Raw genomic sequence first — 23,391 nt, 5'->3', positions numbered from 1 at the left:
AATTTCATGTCAGTCGAAAAAATCTACTTATTCATTTAATTTTGCTTGCCTATTAATTGAGTTTACTCTCTGCCGGTCTTCATAAAATCATTATTTTAGAACGGTATCTTTCTGTATCATATTCGTTACATCGAGTTGGACTTAATTCAGCAGAATCATCATTGGAGGGTCGTCGCCCATCCCAATCAATTCGTAGTATAAATTAGTAATTTTTTAACCATTCGAGTCAAGGCTCAAGGAATATATATATAATATAGGAACCGCCCGAAAAGTCAAGAGATACTCCAGTTGTTTTTTTTTCCCGAGAAAACCCGGAAAGGTGGAGCGCACATGGCCTCACCGTAGGTGGTCACTGTCGCCAGAGATCCGGTAATGGCCCGCGACGACGCGACGCTAATGAATACCGCTTAGGAGTGCGGAGAATGAAGACAATTCGATGGGTAGAGAGTACGGTCCGAAATGAGAGAAGGGTTTTTCCAGAGAAAGATTTTCAGGGTAAGAAATTTTCCTGAGCACATTGCTTCGACGAAATACTCTTCGCGGAGCAACAGGCTGCGTTTTATAAGACGGCGAAGCGTTCTACAGAGAGACGGATTTTACAGTCTAGCTAGGATATCGCGGTTTCGACTTTCCCTAGGTGGAGTCTCGATCGACATCGGAGACCCTCGAGAGCAACACCTTCCAGGATGATCTCGGACCAGGAAGTGGGGCAGTTACCTTGACGCTGGCGAGTCGCAGCGTGGGCGAGCCGGCGCTGCCGAGTTGGACGTTCATGTCCGCTGCGGACGAGCCGCTTCCAGGGCGTGAGGTGGGCGACGTCCGACTTTTGAGCCACGAATTCGAGGACGGTGTCCTGCACCCGCCCACTCCTCCGGTGCCGCTGATTGCGTCCCCCTCGGTGAACTGCTTACTCGCCTTATTCTGCCGAGCAAAACGGTCCCGCTTACTGTACCATCGGATTTACTTGTCTGACTATTACCTAAGTGGATCGCAACGCGCTCGCTATGCGCCCCGAGAGGGCCTCTCCGACCCGTGGGAAACCTCCGTTTGGAAATTTCCACCAAACGAGCTTTTCGAAACGACCCCCTTGCTCGGCCGAGGCGAATGGCGTCTCGAAAAACGCGCCCCGGAAGCTCGCCGGTTGGAAAACGAACGCGTTCCGCCCGACTTTTCAGCCGCGCGGGGAGTAATCGCGCGATTCTACCCGATCCAAAACTATTAATTGGGGAACGTTTCGCCAAATAAATGTCTGATTCTCCTGGTCCCCAGGGAAATAGAAACTCCAACCGTGGAGGTCGCGGTTCGGCGCCGGGTTGACAAAATATGAAAAACGGTAAATCTGTGCCCGCAGATAAATATTTAATTGAATTAAGATAAATTTTCTTGGTTTAACCGCAGGATATAGTTATTATATGGGCAACCAAATATTTCGTTGACACGATGAAATTCTTTGGTTAATGACTTTCGGTTGATCGCGTCAAATGTTGTGGTAAATCGCACCAAATACGAGTACTAAGGAAATTTGCTACGTTATCGAAAATATTTGTTTCTTTGTTAAAATATATTCTGAACTTAACTAAAAATAGTTTAACGGGAACACTTCATTTCATCGAAGCGATCGAGTTTGGTCCAGTGAAGTAAAATTCAATTAAATCAATTAAAACGTTTTCTGCTATGAGTCAAATGCAGTTAATTAAACGATTTCTCAGTTCAGTGACTCCAAATTTTTTTCTGCATGTAGGAATAATGAGAAACATGGATATGGAAGAGCCCGAGAGACATATATGAATACGGTCGAAATCGCTCATACCCCATTTTTGAGTAATTATAATTTTCTTGCCGATGAAGAAAATGTATATTTGAAATTGGTAATGATGTCCTTTTATACATAAATCCCCGGCTTGGTGAAGAATAATGAAAATGGATGATCATAGCTTACCCAAGTGGTTCGATGTTCCTGTCTCTCCTTGCGATAAGGTAGTGCTGATTGGGGCGAGATCACCTCCTGGAGAATCGGCTGGCGTTGCAATTGCGCCACGTACGCCATACGAAACGCATTGCCGACGATGGTGTTGAGCTCCTCTGCCTGTAATTAAAATGACCGATCAGTCGTGCAGAAAGTAGGAATTAATTCGTAACTGGTTCTCATCGTGATCATAGACCGACCTAAATCCAACATCTCGCGTCGCGCATCCATCGGATCGATTCTCGAGAGCATGTATTCCGGTTAATAATCTCCAGGACATGGATCAAAGGATCCTATCTCTATGACGCGACGAATTGCCTTCTGAATCGAAAGTGCGGCTTCCTGAATCGTTATCGAACCTAGCCGTTAAACAAAATGAGGTCTTCCTTCGGGAATGGAGGACTCCATTATAAATTGTTTGACAGTCTTTTTTCCAGAAGGAAAGGAAAAGTCATTAATTGAATTTACAGATATACATTTTTCTACGTTACTATTAAATCTGAAATAAAGTCAAAGATAGTAGCACCCTGTAAAATCCGTGACAATATAATACTATAGGGTTGTGTTAATATTAACAGCAGTAGTGTTGAAATTATTCATGAGGAGTATTGAACGTGGCGGGGAATTAAATATTTCCATTGAAACTATCCGACTTGGTAAATTAATTACTATGATAAAATAATATGCAAAAGCAAAAACTTCCTCTTTCATTGAAAGTACCGTGAAGATTCAGCGTTGTTAAACAAATTGCAGTTTTCTCGTTCATGAATTTCCGTGGGTTAAATTTCATGAATAATTGCCCGTGGGTTATAAGTAATGGCTGCAATTAACGCACCGAGGTCCCGGTAGCCGCATTCCATTATTAATCTGTTTTAAAAACCTCGTTTACACTGTTCCTAACCGCGCAGCCTATTAATTATAATTACTGTCTCTGTACGTGCAATCAAGCGCCCGCAATGGTAGCGCCGTTTGTGCATATGACGAACTGGCTCAAATTAGGGTTTCGGATCGGGTCATATTGAAACACTCGTAACCCAGTGCCGATGATGATATCGATCTCTACGCTTGGCTGATTTAGCTTAATCAGCTAACGGATACACAGGTGTGTAGTGATATAGTGCGCTGCTGATATCGAGTCATGCAACGAGAAAGCGCGGTTTGCCAATTGCTTCTTAAAGGTGTAAATGTATCAATGAATTGTGACTCACTCCCGTGTCACGATCGCTGTGACTAAAAAATATCATTTCATAAAGAACAAATTCTAGTGGTAAAAAATTAATAAGATGTTTCGTTTGATGGATAAGTTGGGTATTATACACATGGTTGGGATGTATGTACACATACACTGCTCTTTAAAAAACTGGATCACCTAAAAATAACAAATATACATATTCAATAGCACATGTATTATTTGCCGTAATGAAAGAAGACCATGGCTATAGATCGGTAATTACAAGTGTTTTTTAAACCAAATTCGAATCACCACTTGTTTACATTATCCTAAACAATATACGTTAGTCTCCGATTTGCACGATTTACATTTTTAGGTAGTGCGATTTTTTGCTGAGCAGTGTATAGTATTAGTATTGATTTAGATCACTTATCAAATATGTTCCCTCAGACTATTTACCGTCATTTACTTGAAATCATGTCTGTTAATAAATACTCAATCCTAATCCTTTAGATGCAGATTTGCAGGTTCAATGAGCGTAGTTATACCTTTGACCGGAGTCAATATCCTGAATGACTCTTTGCATCCGATTCTCAGAGCTTAGCATATTTTTGGGTTAACGTGCAACTGGGAAGCCCCGGTCGATTCGTTATGTGATTATCACTTGACCCAGCTTCATGTAATAGGGTCAATTTGTAACTCTCCTCGTATTCATTTGGCTTCTGTGGGTCGTCGGGGGTATAAGGAGATTGCAGCTTGAAAGAAAATGAAAAACAAGAAGAGAAGATTCACGTGCTACTTAATACCGACTTCACCCCAAAGTACTTGCCGGAATGTTAATTCCATAGTTCGATATTCAGAACTCTCTGCGGAGTTTCACACATTTTAGGGTGAACGGAAACCAAAGGTCAGGAAAGTTCGCACATGAAATTGTCAATAAACTATCCCTTACGACAGTATCCCTTATTTGATCCAAAGCCATTGCGGAAGTACATTAGATCCGACCGCCAGTTCACGAAACAAAATTTACTTATGAAATGTACAGTCGCATTGTTCTGTGCGCGACATTCATGTCATTTAAATTATCGCGGCTTTAGAAATGTCAGACAAATTTCCACAAAGGGACTTATTGCTTGCTTGGGCCCATCGGGCCATTTACCAATTTAGCAATTTCCTCATTCCGAAATCCGTTTTGTAAATGTTAGTTTTCTACGATACGGTTATATCGCCCCGTACGCCCAATCGCTAAGGTTTAGGGTTCTTTATCATTTTCTCGGGTTGACCATCCCTATTCTTTACCGTCGTACCTTCTTTAACTTTACCGCTAACACGTGCGCGCAGCGTGAATGCGATTTGCATTTGAAACGGCGAAGCATGGCGTCTCCACATGTTTTCATCAGCAGATTCGCTTCCGTGGTGGAACGTCGTGTCACCGCTTTTTTTCCCGCCATGAAGGAGCTACCAAAGCGGCATTCAAGGAGTTAATTGTTTATGAAACTATTCCCCGAACTAGGTGTATCGAATCGTTTGAAATTTTACCACACGAACTTGGGTGGCCCGAACGAAGGTCTCGTCACTCGTGACATTTCATTCCTTATAAAATATTTCAAAAATGTTTATAAACAAATTGAAAAAGAAATGAAAACCATGGTCGTCAGGATGTTCCTTAGAGCCTCCATATTCACTTAATAAAGATTTGAACAATTCGGTACGCCCAATTTGGAGAGCAGCTTCATATACGATTGATCCCTCGGATGACCCTTTCATATCACTTTAAACGTTCATTCATCTTCTTTTGCAGGGAACGGAGATGTTGCGTGATTGGATCCGTTGCATCGTGGATTCCCCTGCACCAGGAGTTCCTCGGACCACCAGGAAGCAAAGGAGGTCGATGTTCTTGGCCGGGCTCGTGAAAAAGGTCTCTCCCGACCCATAGCGTCGCAATTAAAAGAGGAAAGCGTCAGATCCTGGGGCCGCTCTTTGTTTTCCTCTCATGAACGTGATGAATGAGACTGGCGGGAAAAAAAACGGCTCGGATGAACTGCCTGGAAGCGATTGTCTTAGTTGTGGTGGTGAACTTCGATCAGGGGCCTTAGGCCCGCAAAGTGGGAGTAGCCAGTTGGAACCAAAACGAAATCGGTACGTCGCAGAAAATGCCACCCACGTCGCTCGTTACGTGTCCGGTTTCCATTTTGACCCTCTTTGTCTATTTTGTTTCGGTAGTTGAGTGGACCAATTTCCTCTGAATGGCTTAGTTTACCCCGGGACTCTCATTCCCGTTTTACTTTCAAGTAAAATAGAATCGAAGGGGGAAAATCACGGCGCAAACACCGTCACATCACTCTCTTTCAGTCTACCTATCCAAGCGGAGTAAAAGAGAAATAAAAGCGAGGCGTTTGGTGGAAATTGTTCAATGCAGAGTGCGAGGAACATGAGATGGAATTTAAATAAATGAAGTTGTACGGGTATTTCCTTGTCACTTCATAAATTTCAATGAGATTATTTATGCTACTGACCTCGATCGTATAGAAGTTACCCCTATTTATATTATTTTAAAACTCAATATAAGGTTTCCAATAAGAAGTGCCAAGTCGAATTAAAATTTCGACTCGAAACTCTTGCGATTTTATGGGAATTCAACTAGCTAAACTCGCGGGAATTTTCTACAAACGTTGAAAAATAGGTTGCTGAGTAACTTGGTACCGATCTTCCCCTCTTTGATTATAGAGGCTTATCATAAGACCTCATTGAGCATCTAAGCTGGAGCACGCTTAAGTATGCTTGCGCAAGCTCGCTCATAAACTACAAAAATACGATACGTGAGCTCCTTGCCATCCTCTCCGTCGTTTAAGCGTCCTCTTCCTCCTATAACCGACCCCCTTTGTCTACTTTCTTCCAGCTAGTTCAATTTACAAAGATTTCATCTCTCTTTGGCGAGATTAGAAATCATACCTTGAATTATTGACCTGTACCACAGAAATACCATTTATTGAACGTCAAGTTCGTCAAGAACGTCAAGAACGTCAAAATCGCAAATCCTATCATCATGAGTTTCATATTGAAAACAACATTTATTTCAATAAATAATCAATAAATTCGACATTTAAGTACGATAGAGGATTAATAACAGGTTCGCTTATATGGATTTTACCTAGTGACTAAGTCTCAAGTAGCATTGTAAAAATAAACGCGATATCGTGTGAGTTGGTACCAATTATGTTTACATGTCATTTAGCCGAGTCCGGTAAATGTCCGAATAAGTCAAGCGAGAGGCGAATCGCCAATGAAAATCAACGATCGTGGGCTCGACGAAAATTTCGCAATATGAATATGCTAATGAGCCGCGAACCAGTGTTGAGTTTCCCGTCGAATTAGAAATGCGAAGTGCCGTTCACCCTCCACCGAGTGGGTGTCATTCATCAAAAAGCCAATGATCGAAGTCAAGTACCTCGCATATATCACAATCCATTGACGGTGGGCTGATGAAAATCCCAGTTTGGAATTCAGCAGAAAAAGTTCGCCTTTACCTGCCGTTTTATCATTTCTCAGTCGTCAGGGCACTTCAGAGTTCATAAAAAAATTGTGAAAAATTTCGCACGATCTTTTCGATAATTTCGGTAATGAATGTAACGGTTTAATAATGGCGTGGGCAGGATTTAATATGTATATAATGAATTCAGAAATTTACTAAGACCCACGGCCGGAGGAGAAAAATGTGTCCCACCCTAAAACGGCAAAATTCCGCGAAATATATTTTTCTCCCCCTCCTGTAATATATGCAAATTGCCAAGTATATTCTAAATGAACATTCCACCACTGGACCCCTCCATGCTGGCCGTTTCAGATATTGCGCCCCGAAAAGGACCGTATGTTAATAAAAATTGCGAAAGGTGCACTTGACATTTCTGGGAAATTGCTTTGCAGGCCATTACATGTGGCTGCATTCCGTACGTATAATTTCGCGATTGCCCGAGTCGAAACTTCGGTGCTACTTAGAACCTCCAATTGTAGACCTTTTTTCATTTTAAATGGGTTTCGCGACAATATAAACAATTGTGTTCTATACAATTGAGGTCCTACTTTGACCTTAAAAGTGGCAGATGTATCCATTTCATCTGCTTTAGGCCTAAAGCAGGACTTAATTCGAATTAAATAGAACATACAAGGTTGAAAATAAAATGTAAAGGAAGAAATAGGAACAAACGAAGGCTTACAACAATATTGTCTTTCGACGATAAATTCGGAATAATTGTAATATTAGTCATAAAATAAATGCTCAACCCTCAAAGCTAGTATCACAGGACGCCGTTCCTTTTTCCCAAGAATATATTCTCCGCATAATTGAAGTGTTTTGAAATCGAACGTGACGCGAGTGCGGGGAAAATCATGCGCTTTTTACGGGGGTTTATCCATGGAACGTAAGGGTTGGCACGAAGAGGGATGATCCCCGCGTTTGCCCACGGTCCGACGTCCTCCGCAATCAAATGTGCGAGCGTCCACCCGCAGGGGTGGATTTTTGCTGATGTGCGGAGAGGATCTTTCTAAATGCAGACACGTCTGTGGCCGAGGCAAGGGTTGCGACACGAGTGCTTATTACACATTCAGAGGTTGCATTCGCGCAGGGTGGGCGACCCCCGTGGCGGAATCCCGCCTTCGTTATGCGACGGCCCTATTGCGGACAACACGACAAAGAGATCGACGTGAAAGCTACCGCGACACGAGATGTCTTCCATCCTGAAAATTTCACTTTGCCGAGGCATTTTGTCCTCGTCCCTCCCTTTCTACGAAATGCTGATCCGAAATCAGCCTACTACCGACGTGAGTTTCCTCGAACTCCGTTCGGTGTGCTCCTATTCCTAAGAATTTCTAATCAGTATTAATGTCAATAATGTTACTTCAAATTATAATAAAAGAAATGGATCGGTGAGAAGGTACGACCACTTCACGGATTATCCCCAAAATGTATACTTATTTCTGCTGCTACCTGTTAATCTTGGTGCTACACGGTGTAAGGACCAGGTGTATCAAACGTTATTAGTGCATCGTTAGTTAATTGTAATTAACTGATTACGACTTAAGAAATTTCCGGATACATTAATCATGATTATGACTGACAGAGGATTAAGAAATGGTTGTCCAGTAGTCAGGCATGTTTCTTCGATTGACATTCTAGTCGAGATTAAAATAGTGTCGGAAGTGATGTGCGATGCGATGCTAACATTATTCGTAGAACGCGAGGAAAATAACAACGTGAGATATGAGTATATAATATCAATGTAACTCCTACGGACGATTTCTTCTAGGTTTTTCAGCAATTATGTACCTTGATTTTAATTGTTAATAATAATATTCAGAGACGAAGGTGGTTAAGCAACCCTAAGTATTTTCCCTACGCCTTGAGCGACTTCCTGAAACTCTCATCAGGATTTGATGTCCCACCTGTCGTTTCGGCTGAATCACCCGACCCGTTAAATCCCACGTGAACCCTTTATTAAGCTACCAAATTATGGTAAATTTAAATCTGTAGATCCAATCTGCGTAGGAACCACGTAAGGGCGGAACGAGGCGAAGAAGCGCGTGTGCATTCTCTTGTGCAATAAGATGGTTACAAAAGGCATGACGTGGCACTAGAAACCGTAATAATGCACCTGGCAGGTGCAGGAGGCATTGATAGTGGTCAGGGATCCAGGTACAACGTGTCATGATAGGTCATAATCCATAAGAATCAACAGAGTGTAATGATACCTTGAAGAATGTTGCCTTCTACGCGAGGCAAAAAATTCTCTGCAGACTAAGCTAGTGATTTTTCTTTAAAGGCTTAAAACACGTAAGTATTTCCATATTTCAGTGACAAGATTATGAAATAAATGAAATTTAAGGGTAAATTAAAAATAAACGATAATTAGAACGTTTAATGGCAAATCCAAGCCTTCGAAATTATTTAATTACAGATCATTTGTTAATTTATAAGTTAGAAATTGAGGACGAGAGGGTAGGATTTTTTTGTAATTTGTAAATGGTTTTCTGTCCGGCGAAAATGTTGCATGGGAATGTTATAAAATGAAGAGAACGAAAGGCGGATTCCAAAGTCCATCCCCGATTCTCAATCAATAAATGTCAATTGCGGTGATTTTACAGTTACCGATCACTACACCGGAGCCCATTACGTTATCTACAGAAGACCGGGCACTTGCAGGTCTGGTTTGCATCGATAACCAATCAATTCCTGTATCAATTGCCGGTGATTGCAGCGTTAATTTTCAGACATCACCGTGAATAGCATTAAATGAAGGGAGTGGTGCTTCCAAATGAAAATTGCTCTCACTACGACAAATTTCTCATATATACAGCGTATCATGATCCAAATTTATCATCTAAAGAAGTTCAATTTGTAGACCACATTCATGCATATTAAACAAAATTGTCGTTTCGAAAAATGCCTTCGCGGGGCATCGAACTTAAATCTAACCTTTCTCTTTATATCGCTAATAAAATCTTACAATACCATTCCATATATCATTTTGAAATCCGTTCCCAAAAAACTTAAACTTGTTAGCCACATTCGTTTATCCTCGAAGATTATTAATTTTAAGAATTCCTTCGCAGAGCACCGAGTTTTAATCTGACCCTTCCCCACCGGTTTTCAAAATACCACAATAGTGGAGATCTACATAGCGCATGAAGTCTTACATTCCATATGGTAAATCATTAATTACCCCGATCTGCTATCCCAAGGTATTCAATTTGGGAGCAACGTTCATACGTATTAAAAGAATTTGCCATTTTGAAACTTCCCCCGTAGGGCATCGAACATCAATCTAATTAATCTTTCCCCCCGGCTTTAAAAACATTACAACAGTGGAGATCTACCCAGCGCACGACCTCTTTCAAACTATCCCCTCCATCACTCAATCATTTAATTATCTTAACCTGCCATGTCAAGATCTCCACGGTGCAAGCCACGTTCATCCACGTTAAAAGAAATCGTCACTTTGAGAAATTCCCTCGCGGGGCATCGAACTTTAATCCGACCTCCCTTGGGGCATACGAGCCATTACAACAGAGGAAATGTACGCCGCGTATGACCTCTTACACCATACCCGCCGTGCCCTCTTACACTCCCGTCCATTTCCGCGTTTATGCGTGCGGTCTCGGGCAACGAAGACGTTCTCGCGGTTGCTGCGGCGACGCGAATAAAGGCTAGAGAAGAGCGCCCGGAGAGAAAAGGAGCGCAAGGAGACCGGGATTGCAGTAAGTGCAGTAGTAATCGTACCGGTGGGTACGCGCTTAGGCCTCGCAGCCTCGACTGAGACTCCGCTCGGATATATTCACGCGTATGACGCGAGGCGAACTGCTCGGTCGGATAATTTCATGGTTTGCGGTCTTGAGGTCAAGTCGGACGGGTCCGGAGGGATCGAGATATTTCAATTACGCTCTCCACGCGGACAGGGGAGCCGGTCCGAGCTATAATTGCTGTTAGCCGCCGCCGCCGCCTCATAACTCGACCAGTCATAACATCCTAGGTGCATACCTTCGAATTGCTCGCGACCTGCCGAATTGCGGTGAAACCGGGCTTAGGGTTTCCCGTAACGCGGTTTACGCCGTCGTCTCGTTATTACACCGCTGACTCGTTATTACCCTGCCGTTAAGGGCGGCCGAGGCCCCTTCGCTGGGAAATGCTAATGATCGCCTTCTACGCTCGTGATAGTCCTTTTGTCATTTTGGAGGTACCGGAGAACATCGAAGAGTAATATATGTACTAGCTTAAATCGGCAATTTAAGGTGATGTGAAAATCTCGTCAAAGAGGTTTTGTTTACGAAACTTTCCTTCGAATTGGGTGTACCGAATCCTCCCAAACTTGACAATGTGAATATGGGGGCTAGAAGATGAAGGTACCGAAACCCATGAAATTTCAATTTTAAGACCATTTGCTTGTAGCTATTTTCAAGGATTTTACGAAGAATTGAAATTTCGCGAGTTTCAGGACCTACCTTAGGGTCTCCTTATGTGCGTTCATAAGGCTTACCTGAGATACGAGTGTTCGATTCGAGGTATAATAGAATACATCTGTAGGTACCGCAGAAAGGGCTTTTAAGGAAAAGTTGGCATTCAATTTCGCGAGTTTTCAAGAATTCCGAAGTTCTCCATTCGCTTTAACGAATACCGGCCGAGCGGGCAAAGCGCATTTCCATCGAATTCCGGAAACGTCAGAGGACCCATCGGCGCGTTCGGCGAAGCCGGAATTTTCAGCAGAACTATGCGCAACTCTTGCGCCCTCGTGACGCTCAATGTCCACAATGAGAAACGGTAACTCCGGAAAGTCAAGCTTGTAGGGTGATAGACATGATTCTCACGAACCCGCACTATTTACCAGGGCACAAAGCTGCGCGCACAAAGGCCAGCAATCCCTATTGTGTCAGTTTGGAGCTCGTTGGTTTTACGAACGGAGGTACAGAATGCCGGGAATAAAAGCGGCACAGAGGGCCGAAACAAAAGGGTTATTTGGGAGCGATGGGTGCACCCGAAGTCGTCGGTATCGTTCCGTTTTCCTCCTGATATCGATTAGTGGGTCAATTGCGCGAATCCGATTACGAGGAGTTGGCCGAGCAGCAAGTGGATTTACTCCTGGGCAATGCGCTGCCGGTAAATCGTTTAGTACCTCGATGGAGAAACGAGAAATTCTCGGGAAACGTTTCCCTCTTTGCGCCGATATATATATATTTTCTCCTTTGCGGTGAATTTGGCGGATGAAGTTTTCTGGCGGTGCTCTTTTGTATGCACGAATGAAAGCTGCCGTTTCAATATTGAATTTACCTCGTGAGTCGAATACTCCGAGGATCTCGTCGTGTTTATACCTTAAGTCACAACAGATGGCAAAGGCTTGCCGGTCTTGGAATTCGATATTCGATACTGGATGTGCGATTAGAAGTCGGGCCAATAGTCGACTGCTGCCGGCTCGCTCAGCAATGTACATCTGGGAACGGCATAAGTGTACTTCAGTTGGTTGTGGAATTCTCTGAGATCAACTTGTAGTTTAGAATTTTATTCATAATATTATATAGATAATGGTGGATTGCAGAAATGATAGGTCCAACGTGTATAAATTTCGGATTGTTAGTCTGCACGAGTTACATCACCGATTCGATACCATCTTGCGGAGTGATTTTAATATCTTGACAAATTTAATATCGAGTCTCTCAAATTTTGCTGATCATAGATTGGATTTGGAATAATTTCCCTGGCATGGAACAATAAAATTTGGTATTTTAGAAATCATTCCTGTTCGCGTTCCTTTCACCCGGACATATTTCAGTGTAGACGCTAACAATGAATCTCTTATATGTTATCGTTCAATAACCATTATCGCTGTATAAGCAACAACTTCGACTCAGATTATAAGGCCAAAATCGTTCCTTTCATTTGTCATTTTCCCAGAGGTAGATAGGAAACGTTTTACAGCCCTTTTCCGTCTTGACACAGCAAATAGGGTCTGATATCACTTCCCACGTTAACAGAGCGAAGATAGGAGGATCCAAGACCTCTATTTTTCTTATCTATCGAAATTCTCGCACATAGGAGCACGTTAATGCGTTTCGCCATTAATCCCTTAACGTGGCAAAGGAGAGTATAACGATACCTCTCTTATGATGCAACGCGTAAGTGGTGTAATCTTCCGATGCCTCTTTCACTTGCACGAGGTAAGAGTTATTACAAGACGGAGGTACACTTTGCTTTAGCATTTAATACCCGTCTTGCGTTCTTAGGCAAACTGTAGCCAAGTAATGGGCACAATGCCGACTACCTACGAGTCTCTCAACTAGCAGAAGCAATGAATCATGGATATAAAAAAAGTACAATTTTTCGTCAAAGTTCATTAATTGCAGAAAAACAGTATTACTACTAATTGCTGAAAAATCCCCAGAGAATGCAGTTTCCTTTAAAGGAGGTTTTCGGTATTGCATACGTCCACTTGCCTTTTGTGCATCGATTATACCTGGGTGCTCGCTTTTTCTGCAATTGTTATAAATATCCTACTTGTTCCAATCGTGATGATACCAGAGGAATCATGAACGATCGTGAGGAGTTTTCTTAATGCGGTTCCCACTGTGGCTCTGGATTATCATCGCGACGTACTTATGGTAGCTTAAAGTGTTTTTTTTTTTTTTTTCTGTGGTAAGAGCACCGGTTTGCCGTCTATGTAGTCGTGTCGTCACTGTGCGGTCTCATGTATCGTATGTCTCGGGGGACTAGGTGTAGTCCTTTTAACTGGAAAACGCTAAAAAAACGTATTCGAAGAATTGCTTTCCAAGGCACTCGCGGAACCCTCGAGTAATTAATCGAATTCCATTTAGCAGACGCTGTAAGGGTTTGGAGAAATCGTCCAAGAATAAATTTCAGAAGCGAAAACATTTATCGAGGACGAGGGATAAACATACAAACCACCAAAAAGGTTAAGTATATGCCGATGAAAGGTACAACGAATTGGAAACGATATAAGAAATTTCATTAAACGGAGTCTAACATCGGAAATATCATGGCGGGTTTTGAGGCACGTTCTCGTTATTACCATCCTCGGTTAATTGCATTACTCAGTTCGTGGGACTAACCCAAGACAAAATGCAAATTACGAAGTGTGATTAAAAATAAACACGTGGACTAATTAAGTGTATAATAAGTACGCGTATTCGTGTACGCCGTCCACTCGAGGAAATGTAGCACGCTACTTGCAGCGTAATCTGGAGAACGACATCTGGAGGATCCTTGATAAGGAATTTTCCCAGGTCGAAGTTAGCTCACACGATCTGTAACGGTAAGCCTGGCACTCGGTGTAAAGTTCAAAGGAGATTCCATTCCAGGCAATGACTCAAGGGTCCAGATAAATTACCAGCTGCGGGATGAGCTTTGTAGGGAGCCGAAAAGTCCCGTCAGATTCGGACGATACCTCGAGAAACGGTCAGGATGAGACTTACTCTCGCGTAATACCTTTCAAGAGGAGATAAATCATGACACCTTATTGTGACGACTTCAGTATGGGCCGCGTTTAAATTCGAGATCGTCCATCCGATTGCGTTAACGCCCTGTAGATATCGAAGGGGTGAATCCCAAGAAGAAGGGAAAAATCTGAGATCAACTCCTTCCCTTTTCTCACCTGTTGTGTGACGAAGGCGTCATCCTAAATTCCAGAACATGTCCTGTCTCGGAAAGGAAAATCCGAGTCAGTCGAGAGAACCGAAATGGATGAATTAAAAAAAAAAAAATATATCAACTTGGTTCTCTTAATCCTGGACGCAAAAATCTGGTACTTCGATAAACGGCCAGAATGAGACTTGCACTTACGTAATACTTTTCATGAGGGGATAAATCGTGACACTTTGTCGCGATGACTTTAGTATGGGTTGTGCTTAAATTCGAGATCCACTTGATGTTATGATGATATATATATATATATATATGTAATGCATAGTAGATACCTAAGGGGTGAATCGCAAGAGCAAGGGAAAACTCTGAGATCCGTTCCTCTTTTTTTCTCATCTGTTGTCAGACAGGTATTTCCCTGAATTCCAGGACGTGTCCTTTCTCGGAAACGGAAATCCGATAAAGTCGAAAGAACCGGAACGGAAGAGTTTTTCGAAAAAAAGGTACTCAGTGATCATCGATTGCGTTCTTTTGAAACTGGGAGCAAACTGGATGCGAAAGTCTAATGACCAGAAAAGGATAAGAGGAAATATCGTTTTGTGCCGGAACACCCAAAGTGGCGGCAGGTCTCTGAGAAATCCGAGTTAGTCCCTCTCTTGGTGGCTTTTCCGAGACCCGACGGAATTTTGGAACCCCTTGGTTATTGCAAGAGCAAAGACCCAAGGGAACATTCCAGGAAATTCTACTAAGGTCTGCTTCATGATTCATTGGGAACCGAGTGCGCCGGAGTGCGACTAAAACGTGAAAGTTTATTGAAGCGCAGGTGCACCTGTCGACCGGTCATAGGATACGTTATTAATAAAATCAGTCAAGACGGGGACGTGTACAAAAACTTATTCGCCAAGAGTCAGGATCGTCGCATTTGAGACATTAAGATTTTCTAAATATATATATAGTCGCTGAAAAGGTGAAGAATGAACATTCTGCGTTTAAAATTACCCCCGAAAAATGATTTAATACGTTATTATTCAGGGTGTCCCTTTTAAGATCCCTTTTTTATTCATTTTTTAACCGATTTTCATGAAATGTGTAATATACCACATTGATGACATAAGTGTTTTTTCCTGAAAAAAGAAAAATCATAAAACGACTTTGGTCTTTGATAGAGCGTGAAGACCATTTCTCGTCCGATCGGCAAGAACTTCAAAATGCAAATGGATAAGTTTCAAACAAAGACGTGGTGAAATTCCAACCATGACTAAGATATGACAAAAAAATTACGCGAAATCAAGACTCAAAATGTCATTCCTTTCAAGGAAGTAACCTTGTAACGTCAATGTACTATATCTACAATTTCATAAAAATTAGTTAAAAAAATAAAAAGTTATTCAAATACAAGGAAAGAAATGTTAAAAAGTACGTCGTGTACTCGTTCTCTTCATGTCAGCGTTGTCAATAGCCTCGAAGGCAACAATGCCATTGAAAAGGCTTCCTTCTCCTATCAGGGCCTAATCAGTCACCGTGAAATTATTCTTGTCGCATTTCTCGGAAATTTCTCCCTTTTAATGGGTCCTTATGCGTACCCCGAACCCATAGGTCCATAACGTGAACTCGCGAACTGGGAAACCCATAAACGCGGCGGGGCTTCAGAAGCCGATCTTTTCGGAAGTGTCAATAGGGATCCTTTAATCTGGACGTCGAGAATTCGGGTATGACGTCGGTCCACGTCGAGATCCGAAGGATCCCGCAATAATGCTCGGCCGGAAACCAAAGGAAGCATTCCAGGCCATTTCGGCGAGGCACATCCGAAGATCCATCGGGAGTCGAGAGTGCCGTAGTGCACCTGAAATCGGAGCGTTCGCCGAAGTGCAGGTGCAGCTGTCTCTTCGATTAGCTTTCGGATACGTCATTATCTAAATCGCAAGGCTTCGCCATCTCCGCGGACCGCTCGGCTCCGGAGTATCCGACCAGGTATCTACCTAACGAGGGTCCGTGCCAATCGGCACTCTAAATGTTCCTCTGCTCTCGGTCGTTCTCCTCCTCTCTTTTGACAGATAGACAAGCAAGGAGGAGAGAGAGAGAAGAGATGAGCGATTGGGCAACTCATTTACGTAATCGTAATACAGCGCGGAACCCGGATAGCCATCTTCTCTGCACTTTCGAGAGACTCGGGTCTTCGGCTTTGAGGTTAACGGTGACTTTCCTCGCCATTTTGCAATACCAAAACATAGGACGTGATATCCCTATTCTTCATGAAGGTTTCTCAAATATTTCCCGATGTCTATTGATTCTTTTCGAGTCGAAATTGTGACCCCACTTAAAACTTCTGATTCTACGCTGGAAATGGGTTTTGAGATGATACGAAGAAGAGTTTATATATACATTTGGAGGTCTTTCTTCGGACCTAGAAAGTGGCAGATATTTCCATTTCTTCTACTAATAGATTTAAAGTAGGACTTTAGTCGTATTAAGTTGGACGTAAGGTCCGTACAAGAGTAGAAGTAGGACTTAAAAAGTGAAATAGCCAACGAATTCAAAACTGGGTTCACTCTGGGTACGCGGATTCAAAGTAGGATTAAAATTTCGACTCGGATAGATGATCACGAAGGCACGGTTCTCCCTACAACGTCCCTCACGAAAATTTTACCAGGGGAGGGAGGAGAGGCAAACCGGAAAGGTTTCACCTGCAGGTGCCGGTTGTTCCTAAGAACACCGTAGTTCGCCCCACGGATTTGGGAAAAAAGAGCTAGAAATAACCGAGGTCTCGATTTCCTTCGGCGGCGACTAATAACGAGGAAAAGGGGCGAGAGAAAGAATTAGCGAAAGGTGAACCTGGGCGCAGCTGGTCCCCTCGAATTCGTCTCCGTCCGCGGAAAGTGGGTCTCGTCGAGGTCCGTCAAACCAGCTCGGCTGAGCCCGAGTAGAGCAGGTGCGATTACACGGTCGGTGCACCTGTCTAATCGCGCGGGACCAACGTCCCGGGATTACTTATTGTCCTTTTTTCGGTGGTCCGTCGCGGGCCCTAGCGGGCTGCGATGGGCCATGCCGACCCCGGTCCAGGTGGGTTTCGCGCGGTTTCGGGATTGCTCGGGGCGGCCCGCGGAGAGGGGAGGACCCAGGCCGAGCCGGGCCGAGGTGACCCGAAGTCGGCCGAAGTGGCCCGAGGAGAACCGAAAGGACGGCGGGCTGCCCGGAGCTGCTCGCAGCCCGCTGCCCCCTGCTCTCTGCTGCCGCTGCGGCTTCGCTCCGACGTGACGGGCCACATTCCGCGCATTCCGCGCGGTCACGGCCATATCTCCCATTCCTCTAGATTTCCCCGCCCCCGCTTCGGCTTGCAGCATCCACCGGCAACCTTTCCACTACTTCCAGATCCCTTTCAGCCCCCTCCCTGGTCCTCGTCCAGTCAAAAGAGAATAGCTGACCACGCTTCCGAGTGGGCAAGGGGTAATTCTGACGTCGTGTCGCCACTGTTGCGACTGGGTGAGGTGGGAGAAAATACCGGAAAATGGAAGCGGATTCTCTATTGACGGAGTTGAAATTAGAAGTTAGAAATACTTTTTTGAATGGCACCAAAGAAATACACGGTTGATTCAAAAGAATAATTATTTGACTGAAATGAAATCGAATAAATTGGATGCGACGTTTCTTCGGAATTATGACAGCTCATTTCAGCTAAGTAACTACTCTCGAATGAAAAATATATTTCCTTGGGACTATTCGATGAAATATTTCTTTGATTGAATGAAAATTTTTTCTTTTTCTCAGGGCATATATATCCTCAGGTTTAGACTCTATTTCCCGGTTTAATGGGTCATTTGCCAAATACCTTGTGTGCCTTTGCTCTTGGGACCTTTTACACCCCGGAGCTCGCTAATCGAGTGAGCCCTGCAATGCTCGGGGTCCGGTTAGACGGTCCTCGTAGCGTGTAATGCCGGAAAATCGTTTGATTATCCACCGAGGACGACTTTGCCCGGTGTGACGGAAACCTGTGGGAAGACCGGAGGAGTCGGTGGCGCATCGCGCCGCTGAGTCGGCCGAGCCGAGTGGGTCTTTGATCAGCAATTAACATCGGCCCTGCGATCTCCCGTATGTTCGCCCAGCGAACCTCGGAGACGAGAACGGACGTCCCGTCCGCTCCTCCGGTCTCCCAGAGGGACCCCCTCGATCCCGTCCTTATATCGGTCGATGCCACTTCATCGCAATCTTTCCCGCCATTACCTCTGGGAGTCCCAGGCATTCCAGAATGTATATATCACGGATGGCCATTTTCTTAACGGACACTATTAACGTTACGTTTGTAGGAGGCGAAGTCAGAAACTTATAGAAAATGGACCCAATTGTTCCCTTCTATGATTCTCAATCAAGTTCCTGTCTACTGTTCGTAGGGACAGTCTTGGTCAAGCCGTATCAGTTGTTTAGGCGTCTTCTAAACAATCATCACGTCTTCTCGCCCGTGATTCCTGGAATAGGCCCGCCCATGAACCTCCGATCATTTTCCCTTTTAAGGGAATTATTTCCTTCACGTTTTTCCCGCTCCGAAGTGTCGGACTAGCTGCGAGGAAACGAAGACCAAGGCAGTCTTGGTTCTGGTCTTGCACGATCGAGTCTCGGTCTTGTTTTTTGCCCGTCACTGTATCGAGCATCTCTGCAATTTCAGCCACTCTCCATATCGCGGAAGTTCCTGGCTATATTCTTTTCATATGACGAGAAACCGATACCAGTAATCGTGCCGGGACATCACCATCGGCGTATCAAAGTCAAACCTCATTATTACGACCTCGGTATAAAATAATTAGAGGAATCTATCAGGGGGATAGTATGGGTAAACCGAGCGGAGTTTCTTGTACAAGTAACACCGCTCGCCTCCGTGTCGGGCGACGCACACTTTTGCCGATACACGGGAAGGCTTACGTGTGTGGTGCGACGAAACTGCGAGACAATGCGACTGTGCGCCCACCTTGGCGTTCATACGGCCTGGGGCCGTTCTCTGTCGGCGATCCCAACATGCAATCGGAACAATGGACGCCCACCGAAATACAAACTACAGTTTCATTAGTGTTCGTCACCGATGAAATTGAGCCGCCTCGAAGCGCGCGTCAGGCGCCGCGAAAAGGGAACCAGCGCCGCCTAGCGGTGGCGTCCTCCAACTAATTGCGCCGACTGCGCCTAAGAAGATGCTGATCTCCAAAATACTCGATATCGGCTCCCCAGGATACGAAATATGTACAGCGTGGTCTATTAAACGTTACTTGAAGGTGGGCGGGACATTTTACGAGCAAGATCGTACAATGAGAAGTCGGTTCTTTGCGTTTCTCTTTCTTGGAACGCGTAGGGTCGGCGTTTCGTTTCGGTCTATGGGGTTCTTGTGGCCGGGTGAATGCATCCTTTCCAAGGGGTGTAATATGAACTAGAAGACGCGGAGGCTTATATTCGATTTCTTTTTGTAAGGCGTTTCCACATTCGGTTGGACTTAACGAGTATGCCTGATGTTGCGTGTACGTCTGCCCGGAGGATGTTAAAGGGTCGCGGAGGAAATCCTCGGGATCTCCTGCGCGGTTTTGCGCCGCGTGGGAGGATGATGATAATGATGTCTTCTATAAGTGCCGCAGACCATGAATAATAAGGGCGTGGTAATTGATTTAGTCGTCAATGTTCACCGTGGATCGATGGTGGCTTTTCAGTCTGGCATTCGTCTCTTATTCAGACTTCAGACCACTGTTTCGTGCTATTAATGGGCCGGGAGGAAGTATTAATAGATACGAACAGACCTCCGGATAACTCCTTCCGCGTAGTCATCCCATGTTACGTGACAGAGAGCCCACGTACAACTCGACTTGATTGATATTCTCTACGTTGTATGCATTTTGTCCAGGTGCTTCTATTCCATGCTCGGTGAATTAGACGCATCTTAGGGTCCCGGTTACTGCACGGTTCTTGCCCTCGTCCTTCGTCCCATGTTGGCCAACGAGTCGGTAACCAAGTACACTTCAAGAGAAGGTCCCATGTTCGGCGTTACCAAGTGTAGCAGGTCCAAAGTGCCCGTGCACAAAGAGATACGAAAGAAGGATTACGGGCAATAAGAAATCCTCGACTTTATAAATAACGGGAAGCCGGGGCCACGAGGGTGTAAAGACGAAGACGCGACGAACGCCGCCAGATTACCTTCGAATCGCCTTACTTTGTCCCTGTTTTCGCTATTAGCGGAAGCATTAAGAGCGAGAAATAATTGATGGCCCGAAGCGGCTCGGACGGCACAGGGAAGACACGCGGTCCGAGGAGACGCGGCGTTTATAATTTAAAGGCGACACGCGCAATAATGCATTGGCCAAAGGGAGCCCAAGCGAGCGGGATACGCGCGTCTTTGGGCAGACTCAGGCGCGGCGGGCGCTCGGAAAGTGAGGTTAGGTCGAAGCGGGCACTCGTGCGAGCCCGAGGGATGGCCGGGCAGACGGCAGGCGGTCACAGTGTCACCGGGTTGTCAGAAAGGTCGGGCAGGGAGAGGAAAGCCGAGCCCCACGGGGTCCCGTACATCTCGAGTGGTCCGCGGCCCTCGAAGTCACATAATACACCCGTGACCCGGCGCTATTGTGCTTCATTTAGTGCGGACCGAGGATCCAGAGATCCCGCGGCTCGAGCACGCACAATGGCCCGAGCCGAGCCGGATTTCGACTCGCTCCTCCGGCCCGGTGACAATTATACTCTCGTCAGGGCCGATTTCCCCGGGATTCTTTGGAAAAGGAGCCTCGAAAACGCGAGGCGACGCGCCGGGGTGCGAGGGCCGCGCCATCTCCCGTGAATCGGCGGTACTCGACGGGCACGCGGATCCGCTCTTCGTCTCTCGGTCGGGCGTCCATTATTGCTCTCCCCGAGGGACTAATACGTTATTGAAGAGCTGCCGAGTGTAACTTACGCTCTCTTCTTTTCGGTTCATATTGTTCCTGATTCCGGGCGAACCTCTTCGTCGATGATGGCCCTTTGTAGTCGATATCCCATTGACGGCCGGAGGGATCGCTCGGTCGGCTCCACCGCGACATCGGACGCGCCCGAATCGGAGGCCAGCGGTGCTTCTTCTTGCACGGGAGCGACCGCCGAGACTCATAAATTCTACAAAATTCCGCCACAGCTGCCAGCCGGCGGGGCGAATCGCCTCGACGAGGAATCGGCCCGCGGTTCGATGCAATTTTTTACACCGCAATATGTTTAATGCGCCGCTTTGACGGCCCGTGTACAGGCTTTCATAAATTCTACAAAATTGCCTCAAGGCCGAGGGCGAATCAAACGAATCGCCCTCGTTGTCTCTCGCTCTTTCTTCCTCTCTTTCTCTCGTCGGGGAGATCTACAAAGTGCATGCGCTATTCGCATCTAGAAAAAAATTACCAGAACGAAATTACTCGATGAAGAGATCTTTCGTAGGATTTTATTTTCACCTTACCTCATAAATCCGTTTCTCAGATCTCTCATGGTATATAGAGCAAAATTGAATATAATACAGCAATATGGAATTAAATAATTTTTATCGATTTCCAAGTGAATAGCCTCTCGGGCTTTTCTTTTTGCAACATTTTTCCCCAACGGGAAGTCAACTACGGACCGTCCATAAATATTATTATTACTTTTATCCTCGCAAGGCCATTTAGTCACTTCGATATAATTTAGTATATTTTTTAAAGTTTTCGGTCCGGCCCGATAATACCTATGTTTAAAGGTAGGAGAGATTCGCGAGGGCCGTTTACTTCAGGATGCCGTTTTTTGCATCCACTTGAAGCGATGTTCCCTTCAGAGCATTACTGGGAACTACGATTAACGGGCTCCGCTCGACTTCTCAACCCGGAATGCAGACCTGGAGTACTGGGAGCAGAGCAGAGTGTCCCATTTACCTAGAAAACCTTCAGACCGACGAGGGCGCACTCTTTTCGGTGCGACAGCTATTAACCTCCCTAATCGGTGTCGTTGAACCAGGTTTTTTGGGAGCGGGTCCGAAGAAAAATCCCACTAAAAACGTTCATGCCAAAACCGTTTCTCCGGCAGTAAAATCCAGGATTTTGGTGGAAAAAAGGAAGCGCGCGTTTAAGTCTGCGAGTAGATTTATAAAATTGTAAAAATCATCTGATCATGTAAAGGAGAAAAAATGTCTCAATAGAATTCCTGTTTCGCGGCAAGGTGACGGGATCCTCGGTCGTACAAAGAGGGAGATTCCAGATTTTGAGAGAACTGTAAATCACTGTTGGACCTTCTCTATTGTCGGAAACGGTAGGGACACTAGCAGAATGGTTGTCAAAACGTCACCTTCGGAGTAATGGCACTGCGTCGAGGGTTCGCCATTATATCGCGACAAAGAGGAGCTCAATGATCAACCAAAAATCTCTCCATCGAAAATGCGTTATTAAGTTCGCCGTGCCATTAGAATTCCCCTTATTTCATATGAAATGCCGATGCAGGTATTTTTGTGGACTCGCACGGGATGGAAGGGGCTAATTCATGGACGAAGGGAGGAGTTTCCATAAATCAGGGGTAGGACCCAGGAGGCTCTCGTGAAATCGGTAAGGCAATTGGAGATCGATTCCCAAGGGACGAAGCACCGCCTCTCAAACGTCGTTATTACATTCCTTCGCTGCACTCTTCGAGCGGCCAATTATATGTGAAGTTACTATTATTCTAGTTCCATTGAAATCTACCGTAGATAGTTTTATTTTAATCCGAGCTCTTGGATTTCCAATTTTGGACATAGAGGGTTTATTACGATTTTAAAGTTAGACAAGAAAAATCCAGTCGTCGAATAATTACATTTTCATTCAAATCTTTCCTAAGGGATGCGTATTGACTACAGTGTTTGCTTTAATGAGTACATAAATGTTAGAATAAAACGTAGGATTTTTTAATATACAATGATAACCACATATCATACCGTTTAGCATAATGAAAGAAGATCATATATCTCAGTAACACGGACTACATATTTTAAACCAAGATTGAATTATTATCTGTTTACATTATTCTAAACGATATGCGTTGGTCTGTGATTTGCACACTTTATAATGTTAGGCGTTGCGATTTTTTTGATAAGTGTATTTAAAGAATGTACGTGTAAAGTGTGTTAACTTTATTAGGTAATATTAT

General features: G+C 44.6%; 1 protein-coding gene across 8 annotated transcripts in view; it reads right to left on the bottom strand.

Annotated features, from left to right (window-relative positions):
* Positions 1-23,391, bottom strand: part of LOC105697685 (tensin-4) — a 216,243-nt gene that overhangs the window by 8,468 nt on the left and 184,384 nt on the right. For all 8 annotated transcript variants that reach the window (XM_012421248.1, XM_012421249.1, XM_012421250.1 and 5 more), the window contains 2 exons: positions 1,940-2,086; positions 718-921 (listed from right to left, as the gene is read on the bottom strand). In XM_012421248.1, the coding sequence (XP_012276671.1) occupies positions 718-921; positions 1,940-2,086 (351 nt within the window). The remainder of the gene's footprint in view (positions 1-717; positions 922-1,939; positions 2,087-23,391) is intronic.

The sequence above is a fragment of the Orussus abietinus genome, unplaced genomic scaffold, assembly GCF_000612105.2.
Source record: "Orussus abietinus isolate OABI.00-Male unplaced genomic scaffold, Oabi_2.0 scaffold21, whole genome shotgun sequence".
Taxonomy (NCBI): domain Eukaryota; kingdom Metazoa; phylum Arthropoda; class Insecta; order Hymenoptera; family Orussidae; genus Orussus; species Orussus abietinus.
Note: the sequence above shows the minus strand (reverse complement) of the source record. Positions and strands in the feature narration are given on the sequence as shown.